Source organism: Lissotriton helveticus, chromosome 10, assembly GCF_964261635.1.
Source record: "Lissotriton helveticus chromosome 10, aLisHel1.1, whole genome shotgun sequence".
NCBI lineage: Eukaryota > Metazoa > Chordata > Amphibia > Caudata > Salamandridae > Lissotriton > Lissotriton helveticus.
Window position 1 is genome coordinate 1,099,853,227 of NC_136071.1, and position 24,147 is coordinate 1,099,877,373.

At 50.6% G+C, this 24,147-nt stretch overlaps 1 protein-coding gene across 2 annotated transcripts in view; it reads right to left on the bottom strand.

The window, feature by feature from the left end:
* The window catches only part of LOC144784803 (Krueppel-like factor 8), an 857,002-nt gene that overhangs the window by 69,363 nt on the left and 763,492 nt on the right, over positions 1-24,147 (bottom strand). The window contains exon 1 of one of the 2 annotated variants that reach the window (XM_078663847.1): positions 9,434-10,100. The exons of the other annotated variant lie outside the window; for it this stretch is intronic. Within the exon in view, the coding sequence (XP_078519973.1) occupies positions 9,434-9,586 (153 nt within the window). The 5' untranslated portion in view covers positions 9,587-10,100. Of the gene's footprint in view, positions 1-9,433; positions 10,101-24,147 lie in introns of those variants that run through there. 2 annotated transcript variants of the gene reach the window in all.

Genomic DNA, 24,147 nt, shown 5'->3' on the forward strand with positions numbered 1-24,147 from the left:
AATAGAGAAGTGTCAAACCTGAGAGTATGGAAGGAAGCAAAACCACTCACTGTCTTCCATAGAAAAATTAAGTGGACTCGAGCCACCTTCTTCCTTTTCTAAGAAATGTCTTTGAAAAAAAAGCCAAGGATCAAATTGTAGCATCATGTTGCAAAATATCACAAGCACACGCAGAGCATAGGCGAGCCAGTTGCTGGCATCGCTTCCATTCGTACTGCTCAATGGACACTTCAGTGACCTTCCGCTCTGACCATCCGCAGGAAAAGCATGGACAGGGAGAGGCTTAAAGGGAAATGCAACCCTAGAAAATGCATTGTCTTGTAATTGCATTTATATAGCGCTTACTACCTCTGATAAGGCATCAAAGCACTTTTTCGGCGAGTAGCACGCTTCTCCGGAGCCCACAAAGGATTAGTGGTGAATTAGCATAGTGAAATATGAAAGAAAATTGAGTGGTGGATAAGTTAGTCAGTTATTTGGATTGAGAAGGATAGTGGGGGGGATAGAAGAGGGAAAAGGGTTTGCATTTATATAGCGCATACTACCCCTGATGAGGTGTTGAAGCACTTTTTCAGGGAGTAGCACTCTACTCCGGAACCCATAAAGGATTAGTGGAGAATTAGTATAGTTACATATAAAAGTAATTTGAGTGGTGTGTGCGTTAGTAAAGACATAATGCCCGAGATTTGTTGATTTTTAGTTTTTTTTCTTACAAAACCTTTGGGAGGTGATGTTCCCTTTCAACACGAAGGATAAAATTAACTTAAAAAATAATTGAAAATCAGCGCTCCAGGCCAAATAGTGTTTTGTCACCTGGAGTACTCCCCATACACAAAAAAAGGTAATTTTCTCAGGCTATTTGTAGCAATTGGTTGCCACAATAACATGTCGCCATCAGGCTATGGTCTAACATCACCCTGCTGAAGTGACTACCTTGCCTCCCAGCACCCAGGTCTGTGTAGGGTATGTAAGTGTTTAGATTTAGAAGGTAGGTTTCCAATCTATAAGCCTCTCTCTCTATCCCGATATCTGGGTCGTGTCTGACAGATGAATACAAAGTATGCTCCCACATCCGATTTTTTTCACATCCTGTTTAACGGTTTGCTTTACAGTTTGAAGTTTGTAATGTTCTTTTCAAGTTACTGAAGGCTCTGTCAAATAATGTCATATCGTTATGTTTTACGTTACAGGGTGATGTACATTTTTGCTTGTCGTATTTTATGTCGGAGTATCCTTGGTCTGCGGTAAGGTCATGATTGCTAGGTCAAATTTTACACTTCTTAGTAGGCATCCCATTGTTAAGGGGGACGCCTGGGGGGTGGGGAGGGGCAGTGGTCCCTCATCACACTCCAGGGGGTGCTTCCGGTCGGTAGGCTGAAGCGTGCAGGATGTAGGGAGTTCCGCTTCCGCCATGAACCTTGGGCCAACCCCTGCGCAGGCGCATGGGTGCCAACATGGCATACCATCAGTCCCTGGGAGGTAGTATGGAAGGGCGACGGGGGTGCCCGCGGAAAGGAATGATGGGCAAACTGGCTTCCTGTGCATGGTAACTCCGTTAAAGGGGGACCTGAAAGTAGTTGGGAACAGTTATGACCTTGCACATAGGCTCATCCGGGATACGCAGAATACAAAGTGTACATATTCCAGTTTTCGGTTAGGAATGGCTATGTATTAGACTCCTGCTAAGGTTAGCCATAAAAGATGTGTAAATATGTGTATTTGAAATGTTATTAAATATGTTTAGGTTTTCCGCGTAAAAAAACTGTTAAGAATTTTTCAATGATGGTTCATTCTTTTTAATAAATATACGACCGTGGTTAACCGACCCCTAGTCCAAGTTGTGTGTTTGGATAATTTATTATCGGTTTCTTGGGGGAAAGAGGGGGGGGGGGAGATGCAAACAACCATCCCGGGATCCCTGTCTGGAGGGAAGTTTTGGGGGGGGGGGGGTCAACAATTCAACCCATGGGAGTAGACTCTGCAATACCAGGCCACATCTGCTTTGCTGGAGAGATGCATTGATGGGCAGGCACTGCACTGACCGCTCGAGAGCAGAGCAACCGAATGGCCAATAAATGAGCACGGGATTGTTTGTGCAGCCTCTTTCCCGAGACTATTGTATATTGTGACAATCCTAGCGTTTTCACTTTGTGCACTACTGCACCAGTTCACATAAATATACCACCGTGCAGTAGCATAGAAAGGATACTCTGGGTCCTAGTGCAAGCAAGGGAAATATAGCCCATTTGATTTGTATTGAGGTAGTAAAATACAGCTATTATCAGAGTTCAATGGGCCCGGTGCCACTGCACCTGCTGGACTCATGGTAGCTACGCCCCTTCAGAGTTCAATGGGCCACTCTGGGTCCTGGGACCCGGTGCCACTGCACCTGCTGGACTCGTGGTAGCTACGCCCCTGCAGGGATCAATGGACACCTCTGGGTCCTGGGACCCGGTGCCACTGCACCTGCTGGACTCATGGTAGCTACGCCCCTTCAGAGTTCAATGGGCCACTCTGGGTCCTGGGACCCGGTGCCACTGCACCTGCTGGACTCGTGGTAGCTACGCCCCTGCAGGGATCAATGGACACCTCTGGGTCCTGGGACCCGGTGCCACTGCACCTGCTGGACTCGTGGTAGCTACGCCCCTGCAGGGATCAATGGACACCTCTGGGTCCTGGGATCCTGTGCCACTGCACCTGCTGGACTCGTGGTAGCAACGCCCCTTCAGAGTTCAATGGGCCACTCTGGGTCCTGGGACCCGGTGCCACTGCACCTGCTGGACTCGTGGTAGCTACGCCCCTGCAGGGATCAATGGACACCTCTGGGTCCTGGGACCCGGTGCCACTGCACCTGCTGGACTCGTGGTAGCTACGCCCCTGCAGGGATCAATGGACACCTCTGGGTCCTGGGATCCTGTGCCACTGCACCTGCTGGACTCGTGGTAGCAACGCCCCTTCAGAGTTCAATGGGCCACTCTGGGTCCTGGGACCCGGTGCCACTGCACCTGCTGGACTCGTGGTAGCTACGCCCCTGCAGGGATCAATGGACACCTCTGGGTACTGGGATCCTGTGCCACTGCACCTGCTGAACTCGTGGTAGCTACGGCCCTGCAGAGTACAACAGGCCCCGGTGCCACTACACCTGCTGGACTCATGGTACCTAGGCTCCTCTGCTGCCCCTGGGGCTGAAGATCCCAAAATGCAGTTGCACTTGGTTCTCGCTGCCTTGAGAGTGCACGTGCACGCTCGGGATGTCCACCCCGTTACTTCCCAACCCACGCCTCAGTGAATCTACATCGGAGTGACCCGGGGAGGAGCCTGCCCAAGGATTAACAAGGCCCTGCAGCCCGGCGGGCCCTAGGCCGGACCAGACAACTAAAGGCAGCTTCAAGGCTTAAGGACGTGCCTGCTCCGTCCCCCAGACGCCCCCGTCTCTGCTTTCCTTACCACCCTTGCATCCACTCTGCACAAGTCGGTTTCTCTCCCACCCGTCTCACCGGGCTCCAGCCATCACTGATTCTATCCCAGCGTGTCCCTCAGCCCCTGTCTGCTCTCTGTCCCTCCACTCCGCAGGAGATCCGTGCCTTTCTCTTCCTATCCCCACTTTTCACCTAGACCCCCAAAATGTCATCTCTCTTGACCCTGTCTCTATTTTTGACGCTCGCTCACTCTCCGATCCATCGGACCGCCTCTCCACACCCTGTCCAACCACTCACCCCCACTCTGCCCCAAAGTTCATCATCAGTCGACCCCGCTCCTCTCTACCTCACCCCTACTCCCCTCCGCCCTATAACGACCCCTCCCTCTCCGCTCTCTCTCTCTATCACGCGACCCCGCCCCTCCTCTATTTCTCCCACCCTCCTCAGCCTTTTAGAATGAGAAACTCTGCCCCTGCACTTTTACATGCTGCCCATTCTTTTATCGCGCGTGCCCCGCCTATTCCCTCCCCCCTTCACAGGTTGCTTCTCCCCCCCCACCCCGTCCCTCCATTCATCAGGCGACCCCTGCCTCGCCCTTTTCTTATCCGGCCCCTCCTCTCATCGCGCGACCTCTGGCCCTCCCTCCACCCCCTGGCGCTGCCTCGTCCCCGGACTGTACCATACAAGCGCCCACGGGTCGTCCCTCCCCTGGACGCTGTGCACATCTTTGTATGGTAGCAGCCCACACGCACTTCCTGTCAGAGGCCTCTGGTGCCTCCTTCCTGTTACCTAGCGGTACGAGGCCCAGTCGCTTCAGCTTTGTATCTGCCGGGTAGCAACGGGGCAGTATTTAGAAAGAACAGGAAAGTCACCTGAATAGCTTGTCATCCGGATGCCAGCATACCCCACCCCCTCCCCCCCCCGCCGCTGCCAGGTGCTCTTTTAACCTCACCCACCCAATCGCTTTTCTAATACTTCACAATATACAGACATCCACCAGTAGAGATGAATTCCTCAGGGCAACGAGTGTGTGCCTTCCTATAGCTACATTAATGTGTCCATGTGTGAGTGTTCACGAGTGTGTGGGGAGAAATCAGTGAGACTTGCATTTTCAGTAGGAGTTGAAGGCTGGTTCTAAAACAAAGTCGCTTGTCAGCCATAAAAGTCAATGAATTTAGTTCTTTCATTTTCAGTTTGTCCTGATGAAGGCTTGTAATATACACACAGACCGAAACAGTGACATATCATGCAATGGTTTATACTGTACTGTATATGGTCAGAGATGAGGCTCGACCATATATCTTAGGGCCTGAGCTAGTTCGATCCGGGATATCTCCCGGGGCTTTTACGCACATGTGCCTTACACTCCATGGTTCCTGTTAACTCACAACGAGAAATCCTTACTGTATCCAGTCACAAATACTGTATTTAATATATTAGGTGGGATTAGCTATTAACATCTATCCATATAGCTTATTGTCACAATTTCTGAACAGTGCATATTAATTTCAACTCACAATCTTAAGTATGGATGACTAAAAAGTGTCTCTAGAACCAATAGGTGGAAAGGACAGAGAAATGTACAAACTAGGAAAATGGGGGTACTGGACAGGCCGAGGGGAGCGCGCAAAGTGAATGGACAGAGGTGAAAGTGGGAAAGAGAAAATCTGTGCTCAACAGGAAGGAATAGACAGAAAGAGGTGGTCCTTACCCCTCCCCCCCAGCGCCTTGAGACCCTTATGTGTGAGTAGTCACGCTTTACAAGCAACCCGATTTAATGATCGAGTAAAGGCGCAATCAGTGCAGGGGTGTCAACAACCGCGTAGGCAGAAGTGACATCACGCACCTGATGACGACAGCACAAGGTTTTACTTTTGCCCCCTCTTTAGCCCATCAAAAGCAAGCCTCCCATCTTGTGCCAGAAGGAAAGAGCTAAGAGCGTAACCTACAGAAGGCAACCATGGCTCTTAGACCCCTGAAACCAAGAGCCAGCAGTCAAGGGTGCTAAGGGGGAAGATAACGACTCCTACCCCTAAATGATGCTCACAAACCAGTGAGACAAGCACATGAAAAACAGGAACCTGCAGAAAGTGAGATGGAAAGCAGTGGAACAGAGAAGGGATGGGGGAATAGTGAGCTGGGACAGAGCTAGGGTGGAGGCAGTCTGCAAATGGAAGCCCAGGAGAAGTAGGAGGCATGAAATAACAAATATGAATGACAGGAAGGTTCTAGAAATAGACAGGGTAGACGTAGGGGGTGGGCGTATGATAATCCCCATTAATAAGAAGGGAGTTGAGCAGATGCAGATGAAGATCTGGAAAGGGAGAGGGAGGAGGCGAACTAAGCAACAGGACAGGAAGTGGGGGAGTGAGGAGAGTGCTTGCTCTGGTAAGTGCTCACTACACCACTGGAGTCAAGCCATCCTGGCTGATGAAGGGTGATGCCCTGAAATCGGTCGCAGGATGCCTGTTTCCGGTCCAGGGAGGTCTTGGCTTGGCAGTTCGGGCTGGACTGTTCCCACAAGGAACAGGTTCACGACTGATTTGCATATGGCTGGGTCCAAACTGGGGTGGTGTGGCGAGCAAAAGAATGATGGATTAAACCCAGATCCTTGTGACTGGGGGTGAATGTTTGTATTGTCCAGCATTCCATCCATCAATTGTTTTTTTTGCATTTTAGGAATAGCCACACCCTAGTGCGTCCTTGTGATTCCAGCTGCCCCTAAAGCAAGGTGGCAGTAAACTATCTGCCACTTTACCGGTAGGCTTGGAGCTGCTTTCAGAGCAGTATGGGCTGGGCCACTGGAATGAAGCTGCAGGAGAGGACCAAATTATGCTTCAGCTGAGTAAAAACCATGGGTAAACATCACTTACAACGCAACTTTTACCACGCAATGCTTTTACATCGCAACTTTTACAGCGCAAACCATTACAACGCATTGCGCTGGGGGACGCTCTAGGATAGGGAATATATTTAATTTACTATCCAACACCTTCCCTACTATCCACGGGGACTGGAGTTGGAATAGTAAATTAAATAATTCACTATCCAGCGCCCCAAAGCACTATGCGTTGTAAAGGCATGCGTTGTAAAACTTGTGATGTAAAAGCATGCGTTGTAATGTCATACATCCAAAACCATGTAGCAAGAAAAACTAAATTATGCGGCATAATGCAGCAAATCTAGTTTGCAATAGTATCACTTCATTATTTCGTCATTTTTAACTTGGTAACACACTCTGGGCATTGGTTGCACCTCATTAGTACCAGTTTAGCACCCAAATATAGTAATAAGCAACAGAAAGGGGACCAGTCCAGCTTTGCAAAGAGCCTTCCACTGCAGCGGAGACACATGTTGCATTTTTAGTAACCGTTAAACCATTTGAGCTATAAGTTATGTGGTATGAAAGGTGGACAGCAGCCTCAACTCTCTCTGGCAGCGCTTCCCCCCACCAAGCACAGCACTGGCTGTCTGCAGGGCTTATGTGGGAAGGTTATAATACCTTACTTGGACTTTCATCTAGCCCTAAATCCTGCTGCTGAAGGCTATACTGTGTATTAAAGGCCCTGAACCAGTCATAGGCCAGAGCCTACAAGAAGGGCGAGGGTCTTTAACAACAGGTATAATAGCCCCAGGCACAAGGGCTATAAGACTATTAGAACATTCCACCCACCCAGGATAGAATGTTGTAAATTAAAAAGAAACAGAAAGACAAACGTTGGAATGTTGGAACAGCATACTTCTACCAGACATTATTAGCCCCGAGCCACCTCATTGTCTTCAATGGAGCACTCAACATTCCAATGCTCTACTTTCAGTTTCTGTGACGTCCTATTGACTCTAAACACTTTACACACAGTACACAGATGGAAGGGATTAATTAGGGGATAGGGGTCTTGGGAGGCAGAGCACCCAAGTTTTAGAATTAGTGGGAGAAAGATGGGCACACACGTGGAAAATCTCACCAGGAGAAGTGGAACTTTAAACACGTCAGAGGGGGAGGCAGAGAGCAGGTCAGAGAAAAACGTAAATATTTTTATACATCGCTTAATACTAGGGTAGGGCTTTTATACGCTCCCACTTGCAGATAAATAAAGGTACCGAGTCAAGGAGGGGGAGCAATGTTTTGTCCAGCATCATATTTGGTCACAGTGGGGATGTCCGGATTCGAACTCGTGCCGGTTGCGTCCACTACTGCACAGTTCAGTCGCCGACTCCTAGCTTCCAACAGAGGCCGCAGTGGAGGCTTAGAGGACGGATCACGTGGTGACCTGAAGGCGGGAAAAGCAGCAGGCGGTAGAGCGTGCAGTCAGGCGGGCTTCACCAACCCGAAGGGACAAAGCTGCGCATGAGGCCTGCGCACGAGAGAATAAAATCTCCACCTGGAGCCCTCTTTCTACACCCAAAATAGGGGGGGGAACATTAAATGTTTGTTGTTAAGATCTCTGCGCATTATTGAACCAAAAGGTAGAATTCGGAAATGACGGGTGCACTATTTCACCATTCCCAAGTGGGTAGGCCCATTAAGTTTGCAAGAGTAGCGCCTATTGAAGGCAACATTACAAAAGACCACGGGTGCATCAAGATATGAATCAGACCAGTATTCTGCACGATCCCTGAATTGTTCCGAACACCGCCTGTCGCCGGTGTTTCTTATCAGGAACAGTGGGCACCCCTCTATGGCACGATGGATGAACTCGCCAATGCTTCTTGAATACCACTCCCTGACGCCGTGGCGTCTCAGACGGCAACACAAGTATATAATCAGTCGTCTAAGCAGCAATTAATAACCCACATTTAGCCCCACACAGATGTTTCTATTGTAAGTCAGATGGGGGAAATGAACAACGGGGGACAGACTTATTTGTCAAGGATCACACCACGAAGTCCAGTGAGAGAGCCAAGATTACAACTCAGGCTTCCACAATCTAGGATGGGCACCTTACCCACGAACACCACATAATTTCGGGAGGCACCCAGGACGGGAATGCTGCATCGCAAATAGCACAATAACACAATAACACATTAGGCCAGCGCTCGAGGGGTTAGGAGGCGGTCGGGGTTCACGCTCATATCAAGCCCTGGGTGAGATGAACCGATGCTGATAAACGCAGGGATAGTTTGTTAATCTGCTGAAAACAGTCGCTGCCCTCTGATAGGCTGTCACGAGAGTGATGCGCTCACTGCTTTCGGGGCCCTCCTCTGCCTCGTTACTTCCCGTCAGCTTTGGACTCGCATGCATCGCTTGTTATGCTCCCAGTAAGGTAGTGTAGTCGGTGAATGCATTTACAGCAGCTATGTGTGCAACCTAAAAACCGCCACCTCCAAATCTAACAGACCCAGCCCGTCATCATTCGTAGGGACCAAAACTGGGCTCGCATCATTGCGTAGCACATCGACACCTTGACGTCCAGGGGCGTGGGTACAATTGGTGCAGCAGATGCAGTGGCACCGCGGCCCCGAGCACCAGGGAGTCCAATGTCCCTGATCACTGCTGAATAGTAAAGTGGGCATTTTACTTGCACACATCAGGGCCCATCGCATCCTTGCTACACTGCTGCGAACACGTCCACAGCGCTAAGGAAGCAGCAAAGTTATCGAATAGCAAGCGCTTTATGAAAGACATAGTAATATAGATGTTGCATCGTACCATCCCCTGCAGGGGCCAAACAATGCGAGGGGCGACATTCCTTGCACAATATGTTTCTTGTAGATCTCTATAGGAAGAAAGCAGTAGGGTAAAGGGCGCAGCAGGGACATGGGAATACTAGAAAGGAACAAGTTTCTATCCTATAATCAAAAAAAGGCATGCACGTCACAAAAGAAGGTCACGGTTGAATATGAATACACTCCCGGCTCCCCCCTCTTGACCACTATGAGTGACCTTGGGCAAAATACTTGGTGTCGCATAGAAAACTGGCTAATCGCCTTATAAAACTCTGCATCGCACGGAGCCTGCGCCAGCAGCAGAGGAGCGTGGGAGAGGGGAGGGGAGCAAAGGTGGAGCAGCTTACCCCCCATCCGGCCTCCTGCAACTTTCTTCCGAAGTAGACGGCGCTCATTCCATCGATGGAGAGCATGCTAGGGGGTGCGGACAGCCACGGCCTCCTCTCCCTCGTGTTGTCGCGAAGGTCGAACTCCAGCTGAGGGGGTCTCAAGCAGACCATACAGGGGTGTCTCTCCCGGAGGCTCAAGTCCAAGAGACTCTCTTCTCTTTCCTCCCAGGGGCCACAAATCCCTCCTTATCTCACCATGTAAATTCCACCTTAAAAAGGTACAGAGAGCTCAGACAGGGCGTGTGATGGAAATTGAGACAAGCCCCTTGGTCAAAACATCCTGCAGTAATGGTCACCTGGGCAGAGTAACCATATGTTACAATGTTAAGGAAAGGTAGCAGACCCCGCTGGGAGCCCCCCTTGCACCCAGAGGCTGGGTATCAAGCAGGAATGGGGGGCTGGCCCTCCTCTTCTTCCCACGGGGGTATCTGGGTACCAGGCTGCGCCGATGCCCCTGTCCTCCCTGCCAGGCCGGGGTAAGGGACCTCTCTCCTCCCAGGATGTCTGTCTTCGGCTCCCAGGCTGGACACGGCAATGGGCGCTTCTTCCTGCTTCTGGCAGGCAGCTCCCTGCCTCCCCGAGGTGTCAATAGACGGGCGGCTCCACCCTGGCCCGGCCCTAGGGTGGGGCTCCTTAAAGGGGCCGTGCGGAGTGCCGCATCAGCAGAGCGCTCGGGCAGGGGGCGGGGCCCTGATGCTGCGGCGGCAGGGAGGGGCTGGGTCGGCTGACAGGTCTCCAGGTGCCAGGCCCCTCCCTCCCACTCTTTCTGCCCTTACAGGGGGTGGCCCGGGCCCCTTTGTGAAGGTGGGGGATGGGGTGTGGCGGGGAGGGGCCGTCATGGGCGGGGTGAAGAGGCGGCCTCTGCTTTACAGATTTTAGGAGGGGCGAATTATTCGATGGGCAAGGCACCGTGTTCTCCATGGCAACCGGGAGTGACACCAGCAGGGAGGGGGAGGGAGGGGCTGGGGGAGTGGTGAGCAGTGGAGGAGGTGAGGACTGGGGTTGGGGGGGGGGGGGGGTTGTCCAGACAAAGGGGAAAGGGTGAGATGTGGGGAGGTGAGAAATGAAAGATGGGGGCGGGGAGGTAAGAAGGGTGATGGGAGTGGAGAGAGAGTTGGGAGACAGGGGAGTGAGTGGGAAGCAATAGAGCAAGGACGAAGGAGTGGGAGTAAAATCAGAAGGGGAGAGGAATTAGGCGGGGGTGGGGATTAAGAATTGAGGGGAGGGAGGAGCTGTTCTTCAGAAGTGAGTGAGTTCAACCCTGGTGGGAGAGATGGGCTGAGGTGTGAGGGGAGGAACGAGTGATCGCCGGGTGGGGTGGTGAAATTGCTGGAGATGGTGTAGAGGAGTGAATGTGAAGGGGAGGGTGAAGAGAAAAGGCAAAGATGAAAAGAGGCAAGGAGAGAAAGGAGGCGAGAAGGGTAAGGGTGAGTTGGGGTGATAAGGTAGAGAGTTGGATGGTGTGAGTGAGAAGGAGAACAGTGCTTAGATTTGATTACATTATTGGGCAAAAGAGTAAAAGGAGGAGGGAGAGAGAGAAGGAGTGAAATGAGAAGGAGGTAAAGAAGGGGAAGGAGTAAGGCGAGATAGACGAAGATAGATGGATAAAGGAGTGATGTGAGAAAAAGAGAGATGAGGAAATGAATAAGGTGATAGGTTGAGCTGGAGAGTTAGGTGAGTGACGGAGAAAGGAGTGAGGCGAGAAGAAAAGGAGATGTAAAAACAATGGAGGCGAGAGATGTAGGAAGGAGCGAGGGAAAGAAATGGACAAATGAGTGAGGGGAGAAGGAGGTGAGATGGAGAAAGGAGTGAGTGAGTGGAGAGGTGTGGAAAGAGTGAGGCTGGAATATAGAGAGATGGAGAAAGGAGCGGAGTAGGAAGGGAGAAAGGTGAAGAAATGATCAAGTGAAGAGGAGACGTGGGTGAAGTAAAAAGTGAGGTAAGAAGTGGGGGCCTGATCAGGGCCACTGGAATTATGCGGAGGTATAGATCCAAATTATACCTCATGATTGACTGAACTGTGTGTCAAGAAGAAGCAAATTATGTGACATCCGTTCTGTGACAGTAGTTTGCCATTTCAACACATATTAACACAGTCTGTGCAAAAATGTCACCTCCGTACCAGTTTAACTGAGAGGTGCCCAGTTAACCTTTGCATGCTCTATGCAACTGTGCTGTTTAGTGGCTTTTGAGCCATTGGGCTAGAAACATTTTGTTGGTTAAGAAAAAACTGAATATGATGCAGCAGAAGGTGGATTATGTGGCAAGTGCAGTGAATTCAAAACTGCGTGGAAAAGGCTGCGGATAGAGGTTCATTATTTCAGTGGTCCTTTATATAATGAGAGGAATAGGTGAGGACGGGGGGGGGGGGTGGGGTGGGGGTGGAGATCCGGTGAGACATGTATAGAGGAGTGAAATGGTGCCAGGAAGATGGGCGATTTGAGAAGAAACAAGATGGAGAAAAGGAGTCACATGACAAGGGAGGCTGGGCTGACATGGAGAGGAGATGGAATTAACTGAAGTGAGACGAACAGCTCTGAAAAGGGGGTGGGGTCAAGAATGATAACCACTGTGACCAAACATGCATGTAGGATGTTCTTTCTTGTTTCTCACCAATCACCAGCCGGATAGTATCAAAGACAATTCTGCAGCAGAGTCGTGTGGTATCCAAGAAGTCAAAAACAGAAGTTTATATTGGCCCAGTGACACTCAATTTATCAACCTGGCAAGAAGGAAAGTCTGAATTGTGAATCAAGGCTTCAAACATATTCTAATCAGCCCTTTTTGTAACCAGCACATTAAACTGCTAAGCTTTGGTGCTACATCCTTCTCTGCCATTACCTCGTCTATCTACGTAAAGGTTGTCCCCCCAACCCCCTCAGGCCATAAGTGGTACCCAAGCTGGGTCTAGACCCACGCTTCTATGCTGTGGGAGTTCCATTATGCCTGTTCCACAAAACTCAATTCATTTGCTCAATTTGACCTTAGAAATCCACCACCTGTTAACACTTGTAGGATAAAGTAAATATCTGGTCTCTGTTAAACGAGAACTCGCAGCATCACTTGAACCCGCCTATTCGGTCTCAGCAGAGCAGGGCCTACCCGGCCTGTTTTATTCAAACCACTGTAAAAACTAGATGAGTGGTAGAAACAGAAGATGGACCAAACCACTAGATTGGAGCAAACACCAGAACAGGATTGACTTGTTGGATTCCATTAGGTGTAGAGGATATCAGTTTGTCCATGATGATAGAAACAGATCTGCACCCCTCCCCCAAAATACAGCTAAGGCCACCCGAGTGCTGACAACCAGCTAATTAGAAGACAGCCTTCCCATCAGAAAAATGTGAAAACTGTGAAAGAGAGGCCAAAGAGAAAAGGGGCATCGAAAAGAAGAGCGCTACTACTATAAGAGTGACACATTTAGGCGGCTACCCAACACATGCACGTGCTGCCATTACAGAATGGAGGGGCCATCCTGGGCAGGGGCCATCCTGGGCAGTGGTGCCAAAATAGGGGACCAAAATGGCCCACTACCAAGGAGTGCTGCCAAACAAAAAAATGTTTACGTAAAAGAGAAAAGCATTTGATTTGTGTTCCATTGGATCCGTTCTTGGATTTATTTTTTTAACTCATCAGATTGTTTCAGGGGTAGGACAGATCCATATTCTGAATATATTTCAACCCTCTTAGTCAGTGTAGCTTTTGTCAGTTTATGCTTCAGACCCCTTCTGGTTTGGCTCTGGTTCTTCTGGTGACTTTACATCTTGAAAGGAGAAACTATGAATTTTTGAGCATATTAGTAGGTGCTCAGAGGAGGATGGAGGCAGGAACTGTAAAATGAACCAGTCACTTGTTTTGAAAACATACATAAACAATGATGAATATGGGCACGTACATCAGAACAGAAACATTTCAAATAAACTTAGCAGTCTGTAAAAGTAAACGGAATCACTTGCATCAAACTTCTGTAGAAGGAATGAACAACAAGCAAAGGCAAAGTCTATATGTCTCCCCTGAGCAAGAGCTATTGGCTTGGCCAATGTTTTTTAGCCATGTTGTACATCAGCATGGGTTCTGTTCTGCATAGCTAAAAGTTAGTGGAATAGAGGGGAATGACTTGAAGTGTCCTAGAGTGGAATGGCGAAGAGTGGGGTAGAGTGTTGTAGTGGAGTGGTATCGAGTGTTGGGTATTAGAGCGGCATAGAGTGAAGTCACGTACAGTGGAGTGGTGTTGAGTGCAGTGGCGAGGAGTACAGCAACATATAATTCAGCAGTGTAAATGAAGCGCTGTAGAATGCAGTGGCGTATATTTGAGAGTTGCATAGACGAGTGCAGTGGTGTAAAGCACAGTGGTGTAGAGTACAGCGGTACAGAATAGTGTGCCGTGGTGCAGAGTAGAATATAGTGCAGTAGAGTGCAGTGCCGTAGAATGCAGTGATGTGGAGTGCTGCAGAGTGCAGTGGCGCAGAGTGGAGTGATGCCGAGTAGAGTGGCATACAGTGCAGTGGCGTACAGTGCAGTGGCGTACAGTGCAATGGCGTAGACTGTAGTGTTGCAGAATACAGTGTCAGAGTGCAGTGGCGTAGAGTGGTGCAGAGTAGAATATAGTGCAGTAGAGTGCAGTGCCATAGAATGCAGTGATGTGGAGTGCTGCAGAGTGCAGTGGCGCAGAGTGGAGTGATGCCGAGTAGAGTGGCATACAGTGCAGTGGCGTACAGTGCAATGGCGTAGACTGTAGTGTTGCAGAATACAGTGTCAGAGTGCAGTGGTGTAGAGTGGCATCGAATGCATTGGCATAGAGTTCAGCGGCAAAGAGTAGAATTGAGTAGAGTGGCGTTGAGTACAGTGGTGTAGAATAGAGTGCAGTGGCACAGAGTAGAGTTCTGAAGAGTAGAGTGCAGTGGCATGGAGTACAGTGGCATAGATTAAAGTGGCGCACAGTAGAGTGCAGCGTGGACTGGTGCAGAGTAGAGTGCAGCAGTACAGAGTGGACTGATGCAGAGTAGAGTGCAGTGGCATGGAGTACAGTGGACTGGTTTAGAGTGCATTTGCCTATAGAGTTGCAGATTGCAGCAGTGTAAATAAGAGTGGTACATAGTAGAGTGCAGTGGCACAGAGTAGAGTTCTGAAGAGTAGAGTGCAGTGGCATGGAGTACAGTGGACTGGTTTAGAGTGCATTTGCCTATAGAGTTGCAGATTGCAGCAGTGTAAATTAGAGTGGTGCATAGTAGAGTGGAATGCTGCAGAGTAGATTGCAGTGGTGTGGAATGGCATAGAATAGAGTGGACTGGTTTAGAGTGCATTTGCCTAGAGTGTTGCAGAGTGCAGCGGCATTGAGTACAGTGGCATAGATTAAAGTGGCGCACAGTAGAGTGCAGCGTGGACTGGTGCAGAGTAGAGTGCAGCAGTACAGAGTGGACTGATGCAGAGTAGAGTGCAGTTGTGCAGAGTAGAGTGGCATTGAGTGCAGTGGTGTAGAGTAGGATGGTGTAGCGTAGTGAAGTGTGGAGTGGCGTAGAATGCAGTGCTGTAGAGTGGAGTGATGCAGCATGCAGTGGCATAGTGTGCAGTGATGCAGAGTAGAGTGGCATTACGTGCATTGGCATAGATTGCAGTATTGCACACTAGTGTGGCGTAGAAATTCAGTGGCGGAAAGTGCAGTGTTACAGAGTAGAGTGCAGAGGAGTAGAGAGCAGTAGTACAGAGTAGAGTGTAGTTGCGTAGAGTGCAGTGGCGTAAAGTAGACTGTTTCAGAGTAGTGTGATGTGGCAGTATGGAGTTGTGCAGGGTAGAGTGCCATAGTGTAGTGGCGTAGAGTAAAGTGATGTAAAGTGGCATTGAGTGCAGTGGTGCAGAGTAGATTAGAGTAGCACTGAAAACAATTAAGGCACCCCTTGTACAAAAACAAATAGGTCTGGGATAAGGGGGAAACAAACAACAATGCGGAAATACGAACTCCCGCATGAACTCTATTTCTTCAACACTGGCTTAAAACAGCTGACCAGAAGAAATTTAATGTAAGCCAAAAAAACACTTATTACATTGACTTATTTCTTTATTTCTGTTATTTTTGTAACCATCTTATACACAGATTGTTACACAATACTATCCATCAACAAATTCACTATGTACTCCTTGATTATTTACATAATATTCATTTTCTTAAATATTAAGACACACTTTGACAAGCAAAGAAACACTTAGTTTTTTTTTGTTTGTAGAAAACTATAGATGTTAGATTTCATTTGGCAAGTCTGCCTGTTTCCACCCCCTAATTACACACTGCACCTTCCCTGGATCAGCGGAAAGTGCAGGGGTGTAGAGTTGAGTGTTACAGAGTAAAGTGTATTGGCGTAGAGTGTATTGGCGTAGAGTGCAGTGGCACAGAGTGCAGTGGCACAGAGTGCAGTGGCACAAAGTGCAGTGTTGCAGTGTGGCATAGATTGGAGTGCTATAGAGTGTAGTGGGGAAGAATGCATTGGCATAAAGTAGAGTGGTGCAGAGTAGCGAGGTGTGCAGTGTAGTGGCACACAGTGTAGACTTGCAGAGTAGAGTGCAGTGATGCAGAGTGCAGTAGTGTGGAATGGTATAAAGTGGAGAGGCGAAAAGTAGAGTGCAGTGGCATGGTGCAGAGTAGAGTGGAGTGGCATATGCTTGGTGTGGTAGTACACTGTCATTACAGACCACACATTTTCAATTGCAATGACCACTACATTTGCACAAACAGTTTTACAAATAAAACACTACAGCACACAAATGATAATGTATGGAAATGGCATCACCTGGTATATTGATTTGTTTTTCTCATAATAAAGTATTTATTTCCAACACACTTCAGATTGACATACAATGTGCTTCATTCGTGCGCTCCTAATTCTGAAATACTTGCAGTTCATTTAAATGCTGTTGCATACTAGAAAAAACCCTTTCCCACCCCAAGAATCCAGCAAGATTGTCACATAAATCCTCTCACTTTTAAGTCAAAGAAAGAAAAGTAAACACCAAGCTCCCTTGCAAGACAGAGCCTGACATTTGACCACTGTCTTCGAATGCAAAGCAAATGTAACAAGATAAGAACAAGATTTACAGGTCTGTTTACAGAAAGTAGCACTCGTGGAAGAATACAAGGAGAGTTGGTTTGAAAAGGCTTTGCTCCCAAACTCACACTGAACAGCCTAAAACAAATAAAAACAGCAAATAGAAAGCCAGAACGTTTGAGTTACAAACCAAAAAGCCAATAGTAAGCAACGGGCAGAATACATTTCCAAAAAAACATTTTGAGTGACCCAATATGTTTTTAGCAAACCAGACAATTAGGCAATGTGGTGGTTTTCGACCTAAAAACAGCTAAGCAGGAATAGTCCAAAGTTTCAAAAGTGAAAACAAATAGATGACCCCCAAAATTACACAAAGTACAGGACACAAAACAAGGTTGAGTACTGGTCTGGTGCATGTGAAAGACATCCTCACAGTAATGCGATACACATTAATTTGTTATGAAGTCCTTTTCTAATGTAACATGTCTGGCAATAAATCTCTGGTGTCAATTGAACCAATTGATGAAACAAATAACACATATTTTAAGTCGAATTTAAAAGAAAGTGCCCTGGGCACACACTAAAGATGACACAATAGTGTAACTCTCAAGAGGACTATAAAGCTTGCACCAATCTTCAAAGAATGTTGATGTGAACTCAAACAACGAACAAGTATCCAGACTGTTATGAGTATACACAATCAGAAAAGACAAACTCAACTGTGGATGTTTCCTACAATAATGCTAATGTGGAATAGACCAGCTGGTCTGGTTATAATGGAAGAGTTTCCACTAACATTTTATGAGAACAAAGGGACAGAATACACAAAGCAGACATATGCATTAAAGCTGCCCACCAATAGGTATGTAGATGTCAAAACTTCACAATTACTTGCAAAGTAGTCGCAAACCGCTCAGAGGTTTGACCACAGCAAAAATGGAACCGCTTTGTCCATGTCCTGTTTATGAAATGGATCACCATGTGTTGTGCTTTTATTTTAGACTGATTCTTCTTTGCTTTTTTTCTGGTTCTGTTTTAGCTGTAATTTTGTTCTGCTCTGGTCTTCCTCTTCTCAAGCAGGGGCGGCTTTTCAACTAGGGCGGAGGAGCGTCGCCCCACTGCTTTCTCGCAGTGCGAGAAGCAGAAACATAAAATTGTAATAACTTCCTGTTATTACCATTTTATATTTAGTTGTGAGCGGGCGGGGTAGCTCTGCGAGCAGGGGAGGAGTGGTGTGCCCACCCTGAGGGCGTAATGACTGTTTGGTCGGCCCTCTGGGGACACCCAAACCAGTCATGCGCACTCTGCCCTTTGCAGCCTGCATGGAGAACATGGCCTACCCGTAAGCCCCTGCCTGGGCGGCGTCCCCACCAATCACAACGCTGCCATTGCAGTGATGTGATTGGCTTAGGGGAGGGGAGGGAGGCTGCCTGCTTCCTGTTCCTGCCAGAGGCAGGAGAGCAGAAGCAGGAGCCGAGAAAAAAGCGGTATCCGGTCAGCACAAAGGTACGTTAAAAAAAATTATTATGAAATTAAAGCTGACCCCTCCCCGCGCGACCCACGCCGGCCGCGACTATTCTCAGGTTTCACTTCAGTTCCCTTCTGAATCTCCCTGCCCTCTACAGATTTTGCTCTAGGTCTGTTTTAGCTAGCATCTTGTTCTGGACTCCTTGTGTTTTGATCTTATTCTGGTGGATGAGAACAAAAGAAGATGTTTCCGATGAATCCCACTCGAGACGCCTGGGTGTGGATGAGAGAGGGTGGTCAATAGTGCCAAATGCAGCTGGGGAGGTCCAGTAACATCAGGAGGTAAGTTTAGTCCTTTTCTGTGTTCAGGAGGGTGTTGTCTATGATATGTAAGGTAGCTGTCTCCGTGCTGCAGCACTGTTCTCTGGTTCTCTTCTGCTTCTCTAGAGCTCAACTCATTCTGTTACCCTTCTAGTTGTTCAGGTCTCTCTCCTAGTTCTGATTTGGCTAGCATCAAGCTCTGCTCAAACTGTTCTCCAGCTCTCATTTGATTCTGCTCCAACACTCCTCTGGCTCAGTCTTTGCTTTCCTCTGTGTGTTCCCTGGCTCTCTTCAGGTTATATCTGGCCCTTGTCTGTTTCTGCATTAAATAGTTGAAACTACTCCTAATTCTGCCATGGCACAATGCAGAGGTGGGAAGTGGCCCCTTGTTCTCAGCTGGATCCAGTTCTTGCAAACATGCACTCTGGGATGAAAAGATAATGGACTACAGGAAGTGACCTTAGAGGATGTGATGCCTCACAAAGGTAGGGTGCCTGCTAAGCATGTTCCATCTAAAATAATGTAATCGTCCATCACTCTGTAGAAAATAATTGGATTTGAAACTGATTTACAAAAAATCCAAACATGGTTTGTCTTAAGTGCCATATTGTGTTATGGAGAAGGTCGTATTTTGTAGCAACTGTAAAACAAGCATTGCCAAAGCTAATAGGTCTGGATTTCATGAGGTGATGCATGATTGTTAGCACATTTGAGCGAGATACACAGGCAGAAGCCTGTAGGAGCAGACACAGGGGGCTATGCTGTCAAGTAGTCCATGGTGCATGTAAAAGCAAGCCCCGTGGGAGGATACAGCTCGACAACCAATAGAATTAGGTGAAAGATGATTACTCCACAGACTCGACCATAAGCATATAGACAAAGGTTCAACTTCGTGGTTAAAAGAGATTGCTCAAACGCAGCCTGTTGTTGAAAGGAGCAGACCCATAGCTCTTTCTCTGTGTCATATGCAAGAGGGTCCCTTCGACAGCTGTGCAACCCAGGTCTAAAACAAAGCAAGAGCAGCGTGTGTGCCCCGACCGACATGAGGGATGGAGAACTCGCCAACCGGAAACACGAAGAAAGGACACTGCAGCCAATAAGGTGGGGGCGAGGGCATGCCCAGCAACCAGTATGCAGGCTCCTAGCCAGTGGTAAGAGTAGAACTCTGTAAAATGAGCACTTGCATAATGATATTTCTCGCTGTTTGAGTATATGAATCTCACTTATTTTATGTAGGGGGGGGATTGTGATGATTTTAATTAATCAAGCAATAAACATTAAACTTGAAACTTGAATAGATCTCTGACTGCAGCCGGCCTGATGGGAAAGCCATAATCTACAGTGACTGTCACAGAGTCATGGGGGAGGCCAGGCACTGCAGCCAGAGTCAGGGGACAGGCCAGGCGCTGCAGCCAGAGTCAGGGAGAGGACAGGCGCTAGAGCCAGAGCGATGGGGAGAGGCCAGGCGCTGCAGCCAGAGTCAGGGGAGAGGCCAGGCGCTGCAGCCAGAGTCAGGGGAGAGGCCAGGAGCTAGAGCTAGAGCAATGGGGAGAGGCCAGGCGCTGCAGCCAGAGATATGGGAAGACGCCAGGCGCTGCAGCCAGAGTCAGGGACAGGCCAGGCACTGCAGCCAGAGTCAGGGGAGAGGCCAGGCACTGCAGCCAGAGTCAGGGACAGGCCAGGCGCAGCAGCCAGAGTCAAGGCAGAGGCCAGGCGCTGCAGCCAGAGTCAGGGGAGAGGCCAGGCGCTGCAGCCAGAGTCAGGGGAGAGGCCAGGCGCTGCAGCCAGAGTCAGGGGAGAGGCCAGGCGCTGCAGCCAGAGCTATGGGAAGAGGTCAGGCGCTGCAGCCAGAGTCAGGGGAGAGGCCAGGCGCTGCAGCCAGAGTCAGTGGAGAGGCCAGGCGCTGCAGCCAGAGTCAGAGACAGGTCAGGCACTGCAGCCAGAGCGATGGGGAGAGGCCAGGCACTGCAGCCAGAGTGATGGGGAGAGGCCAGGCACTGCAGCCAGAGTCAAGGGAGAGGCCAGGCACTGCAGCCAGAGCGACGGGGAGAGGCCTGACACTGCAGCACGAGCGATGGGGAGAGGCCAGGCTCTGCAGCCAGAGTCAGAGACAGGTCAGGCACTGCAGCCAGAGCGATGGGGAGAGGCCAGGCACTGCAGCCAGAGTGATGGGGAGAGGTCAGGCACTGCAGCCAGAGTCAAGGGAGAGGCCAGGCACTGCAGCCAGAGCGACGGGGAGAGGCCTGACACTGCAGCACGAGCGATGGGGAGAGGCCAGGCTCTGCAGCCAGAGTCAGAGACAGGTCAGGCACTGCAGCCAGAGCGATGGGGAGAAGCCAGGCACTGCAGCCAGAGCGATGGGGAGAGGCCAGGCACTGCAGCAAGAGCGATGGGGAGAAGCCAGGCACTGCAGCCAGAGCGATGGGGAGAGGCCAGGCACTGCAGCCAGAGCGATGGATAGAGGCCAGGCACTGCAGCCAGAGTGATGGGGAGAGGCCAGGCACTGCAGCCAGAGTGATGGGGAGAGGCCAGGCACTGCAGCCAGAGTGATGGGGAGAGGTCAGGCACTGCAGCCAGAGTGATGGGGAGAGGCCAGGCACTGCAGTCAGAGTCAGGGGAGAGGACAGGCACAGCAGCCAGAGTCGGAGACAAATCAGGCACTGCAGCCAGAGCGATAGGGAGAGGCCAGGCACTGCAGCCAGAGCGATGGGGAGAGGCCAGGCACTGCAGCCAGTGCGATGGGGAGAGGCCAGGCACTGCAGCCAGTGCGATGGGGAGAGGCCAGGCACTGCAGCCAGATCGATGGGGAGAGGCCAGGCACTGCAGCCAGAGTCAGGGGAGAGGCCAGGCACTGCAGCCAGAGTCAGGGACAGGCCAGGCACTGCAGTTAGAGTCAGGGGAGAGGCCAGGCACTGCAGCCAGAGTCAGGGTAGAGGCCAGGCGCTGCAGCCAGAGCCAGAGACAGGTCAGGCACTGCAGCCAGAGCGATGGGGAGAGGCCAGGCACTGCAGCAAGAGCGATGGGGAGAAGCCAGGCACTGCAGCCAGAGCGATGGGGAGAGGCCAGGCACTGCAGCCAGAGCGATGGATAGAGGCCAGGCACTGCAGCCAGAGTGATGGGGAGAGGCCAGGCACTGCAGCCAGAGTGATGGGGAGAGGCCAGGCACTGCAGCCAGAGTGATGGGGAGAGGTCAGGCACTGCAGCCAGAGTGATGGGGAGAGGCCAGGCACTGCAGTCAGAGTCAGGGGAGAGGACAGGCACAGCAGCCAGAGTCGGAGACAAATCAGGCACTGCAGCCAGAGCGATAGGGAGAGGCCAGGCACTGCAGCCAGAGCGATGGGGAGAGGCCAGGCACTGCAGCCAGTGCGATGGGGAGAGGCCAGGCACTGCAGCCAGTGCGATGGGGAGAGGCCAGGCACTGCAGCCAGATCGATGGGGAGAGGCCAGGCACTGCAGCCAGAGTCAGGGGAGAGGCCAGGCACTGCAGCCAGAGTCAGGGACAGGCCAGGCACTGCAGTTAGAGTCAGGGGAGAGGCCAGGCACTGCAGCCAGAGTCAGGGTAGAGGCCAGGCGCTGCAGCCAGAGTCAGAGACAGGTCAGGCACTGCAGCCAGAGCGATGGGGAGAGGCCAGGCACTGCAGCCAGAGCGATGGGGAGAGGTCAGGCACTGCAGCCAGAGCGATGGGGAGAGGCCAGGCACTGCAGACAGACAGGGTAATGGGGAGAGGCCAGGCACTGCAGACAGAGTGAAGGGGAGAGGCCAGGCACTGCAGCCAGAGTGATGGGGAGAGGCCAGGCACTACATCCAGAGCGATGGGGAGAGGCCAGGCACTGCAGCCAGAGCGATGGGGAGAGGCCAGGCACTGTAGTCAGAGCGATGGGGAGAGGCCAGGCACTGTAGTCAGAGTCAGGGGAGAGGCCAGGCACTTTAGCCAGAGTCAGGGGAGAGGCCAGGCACTGCCACCAGAGTCAGGGGAGAGGCCAGGCACTGCCGCCAGAGTCAGGGGAGGGGCCAGGCACTGCAGCCAGAGTCAGGGGAGGGGCCAGCCACTGCAGCCAGAGTCAAGGGAGGGGCCAGCCACTGCAACCAGAGTGTTCAGGGCAGACGGGGGTCTGTAACAATTCTGTGCAGACAGTGATGGGAGAGACCATTCTGTGCAGACAGTGATGGGAGAGGCCTGAGGTTGTATTGTCACAGTGATGGATGCGGGAGAGAAACGACTCTGCAGTCAGAGTAATGGGGGGGGGGGAGAGGGGAAAGGACCAGACCGTGCCTATGGAGTAATGGAGAGGGAACCCAGACCCTGCAGCCAGAGTAATGCGGGGGATAGGGGGGACCAGACCCTGCATCCAGAGTAATGGGGAGGGAAACCAGACCCTGCATTCAGAGTAATGGAGAGGGAACCCAGACCCTGCAGCCAGAGTAATGGAGAGGGAACCCAGACCCTGCAGCCAGAGTAATGCGGGGGATAGGGAGACCAGACCCTGCATCCAGAGTAATGGAGAGGGAAACCAGACCCTTCATATGGAGTAATGTGGAGGGAATCCAGACCCTTCATATGGAGTAATGGAGAGGGAAACCAGACCCTGCATATGGAGTAATGGAGAGGGAAACCAGACCCTGCATCCAGAGTAATGGAGAGGGAAACCAGACCCTGCATCCAGAGCAATGGAGAGGGAAACCAGACACTGCATATGGAGTAATGGAGAGAGAAACCAGACCCTGCATCCAGAGCAATGGGGAGGGAAACTAGACCCTGCATCCAGAGTAATGGAGAGGGAAACCAGACCCTGCATCCAGAGTAATGGAGAGGGAAACCAGACCCTGCATATGGAGTAATGGAGAGAGAAACCAGACCCTGCATCCAGAGCAATGGGGAGGGAAACCAGACCCTGCATATGGAGTAATGGAGAGGGAAACCAGACCCTGCATCCAGAGTAATGGAGAGGGAAACCAGACCCTGCATCCAGAGCAATGGAGAGGGAAACCAGACACTGCATATGGAGTAATGGAGAGGGAAACCAGACCCTGCATCCAGAGTAATGGAGAGGGAAACTAGACCCTGCATCCAGAGTAATGGAGAGGGAAACCAGACCCTGCATCCAGAGTAATGGGGAGGGAAACCAGACCCTGCATATGGAGTAATGGAGAGAGAAACCAGACCCTGCATCCAGAGCAATGGGGAGGGAAACCAGACCCTGCATCCAGAGTAATGGAGAGGGAAACCAGACCCTGCATCCAGAGTAATGGAGAGGGAAACCAGACCCTTCATACAGAGTAATGGAGAGGGAAACCAGACCCTGCATATGGAGTAATGGAGAGGGAAACCAGACCCTGCATCCAGAGTAATGGAGAGGGAAACCAGACCCTGCATCCAGAGTAATGGAGAGGGAAACCAGACCCTGCATCCAGAGTAATGGAGAGGGAAACCAGACCCTGCATCCAGAGTAATGGAGAGGGAAACCAGACCCTACATCCAGAGTAATGGAGAGGGAAACCAGACCCTGCATCCAGAGTAATGGGGAGGGAAACCAGACCCTGCATATGGAGTAATGGAGAGAGAAACCAGACCCTGCATCCAGAGTAATGGGGAGGGAAACCAGACCCTGCATCCAGAGTAATGGGGAGGGAAACCAGACCCTGCATATGGAGTAATGGGGAGGGAAACCAGACCCTGCATCCAGAGTAATGGAGAGGGAAACCAGACCCTGCATCCAGAGTAATGGGGAGGGAAACCAGACCCTGCATCCAGAGTAATGGGGAGGGAAACCAGACCCTGCATATGGAGTAATGGAGAGAGAAACCAGACCCTGCATCCAGAGTAATGGGGAGGGAAACCAGAC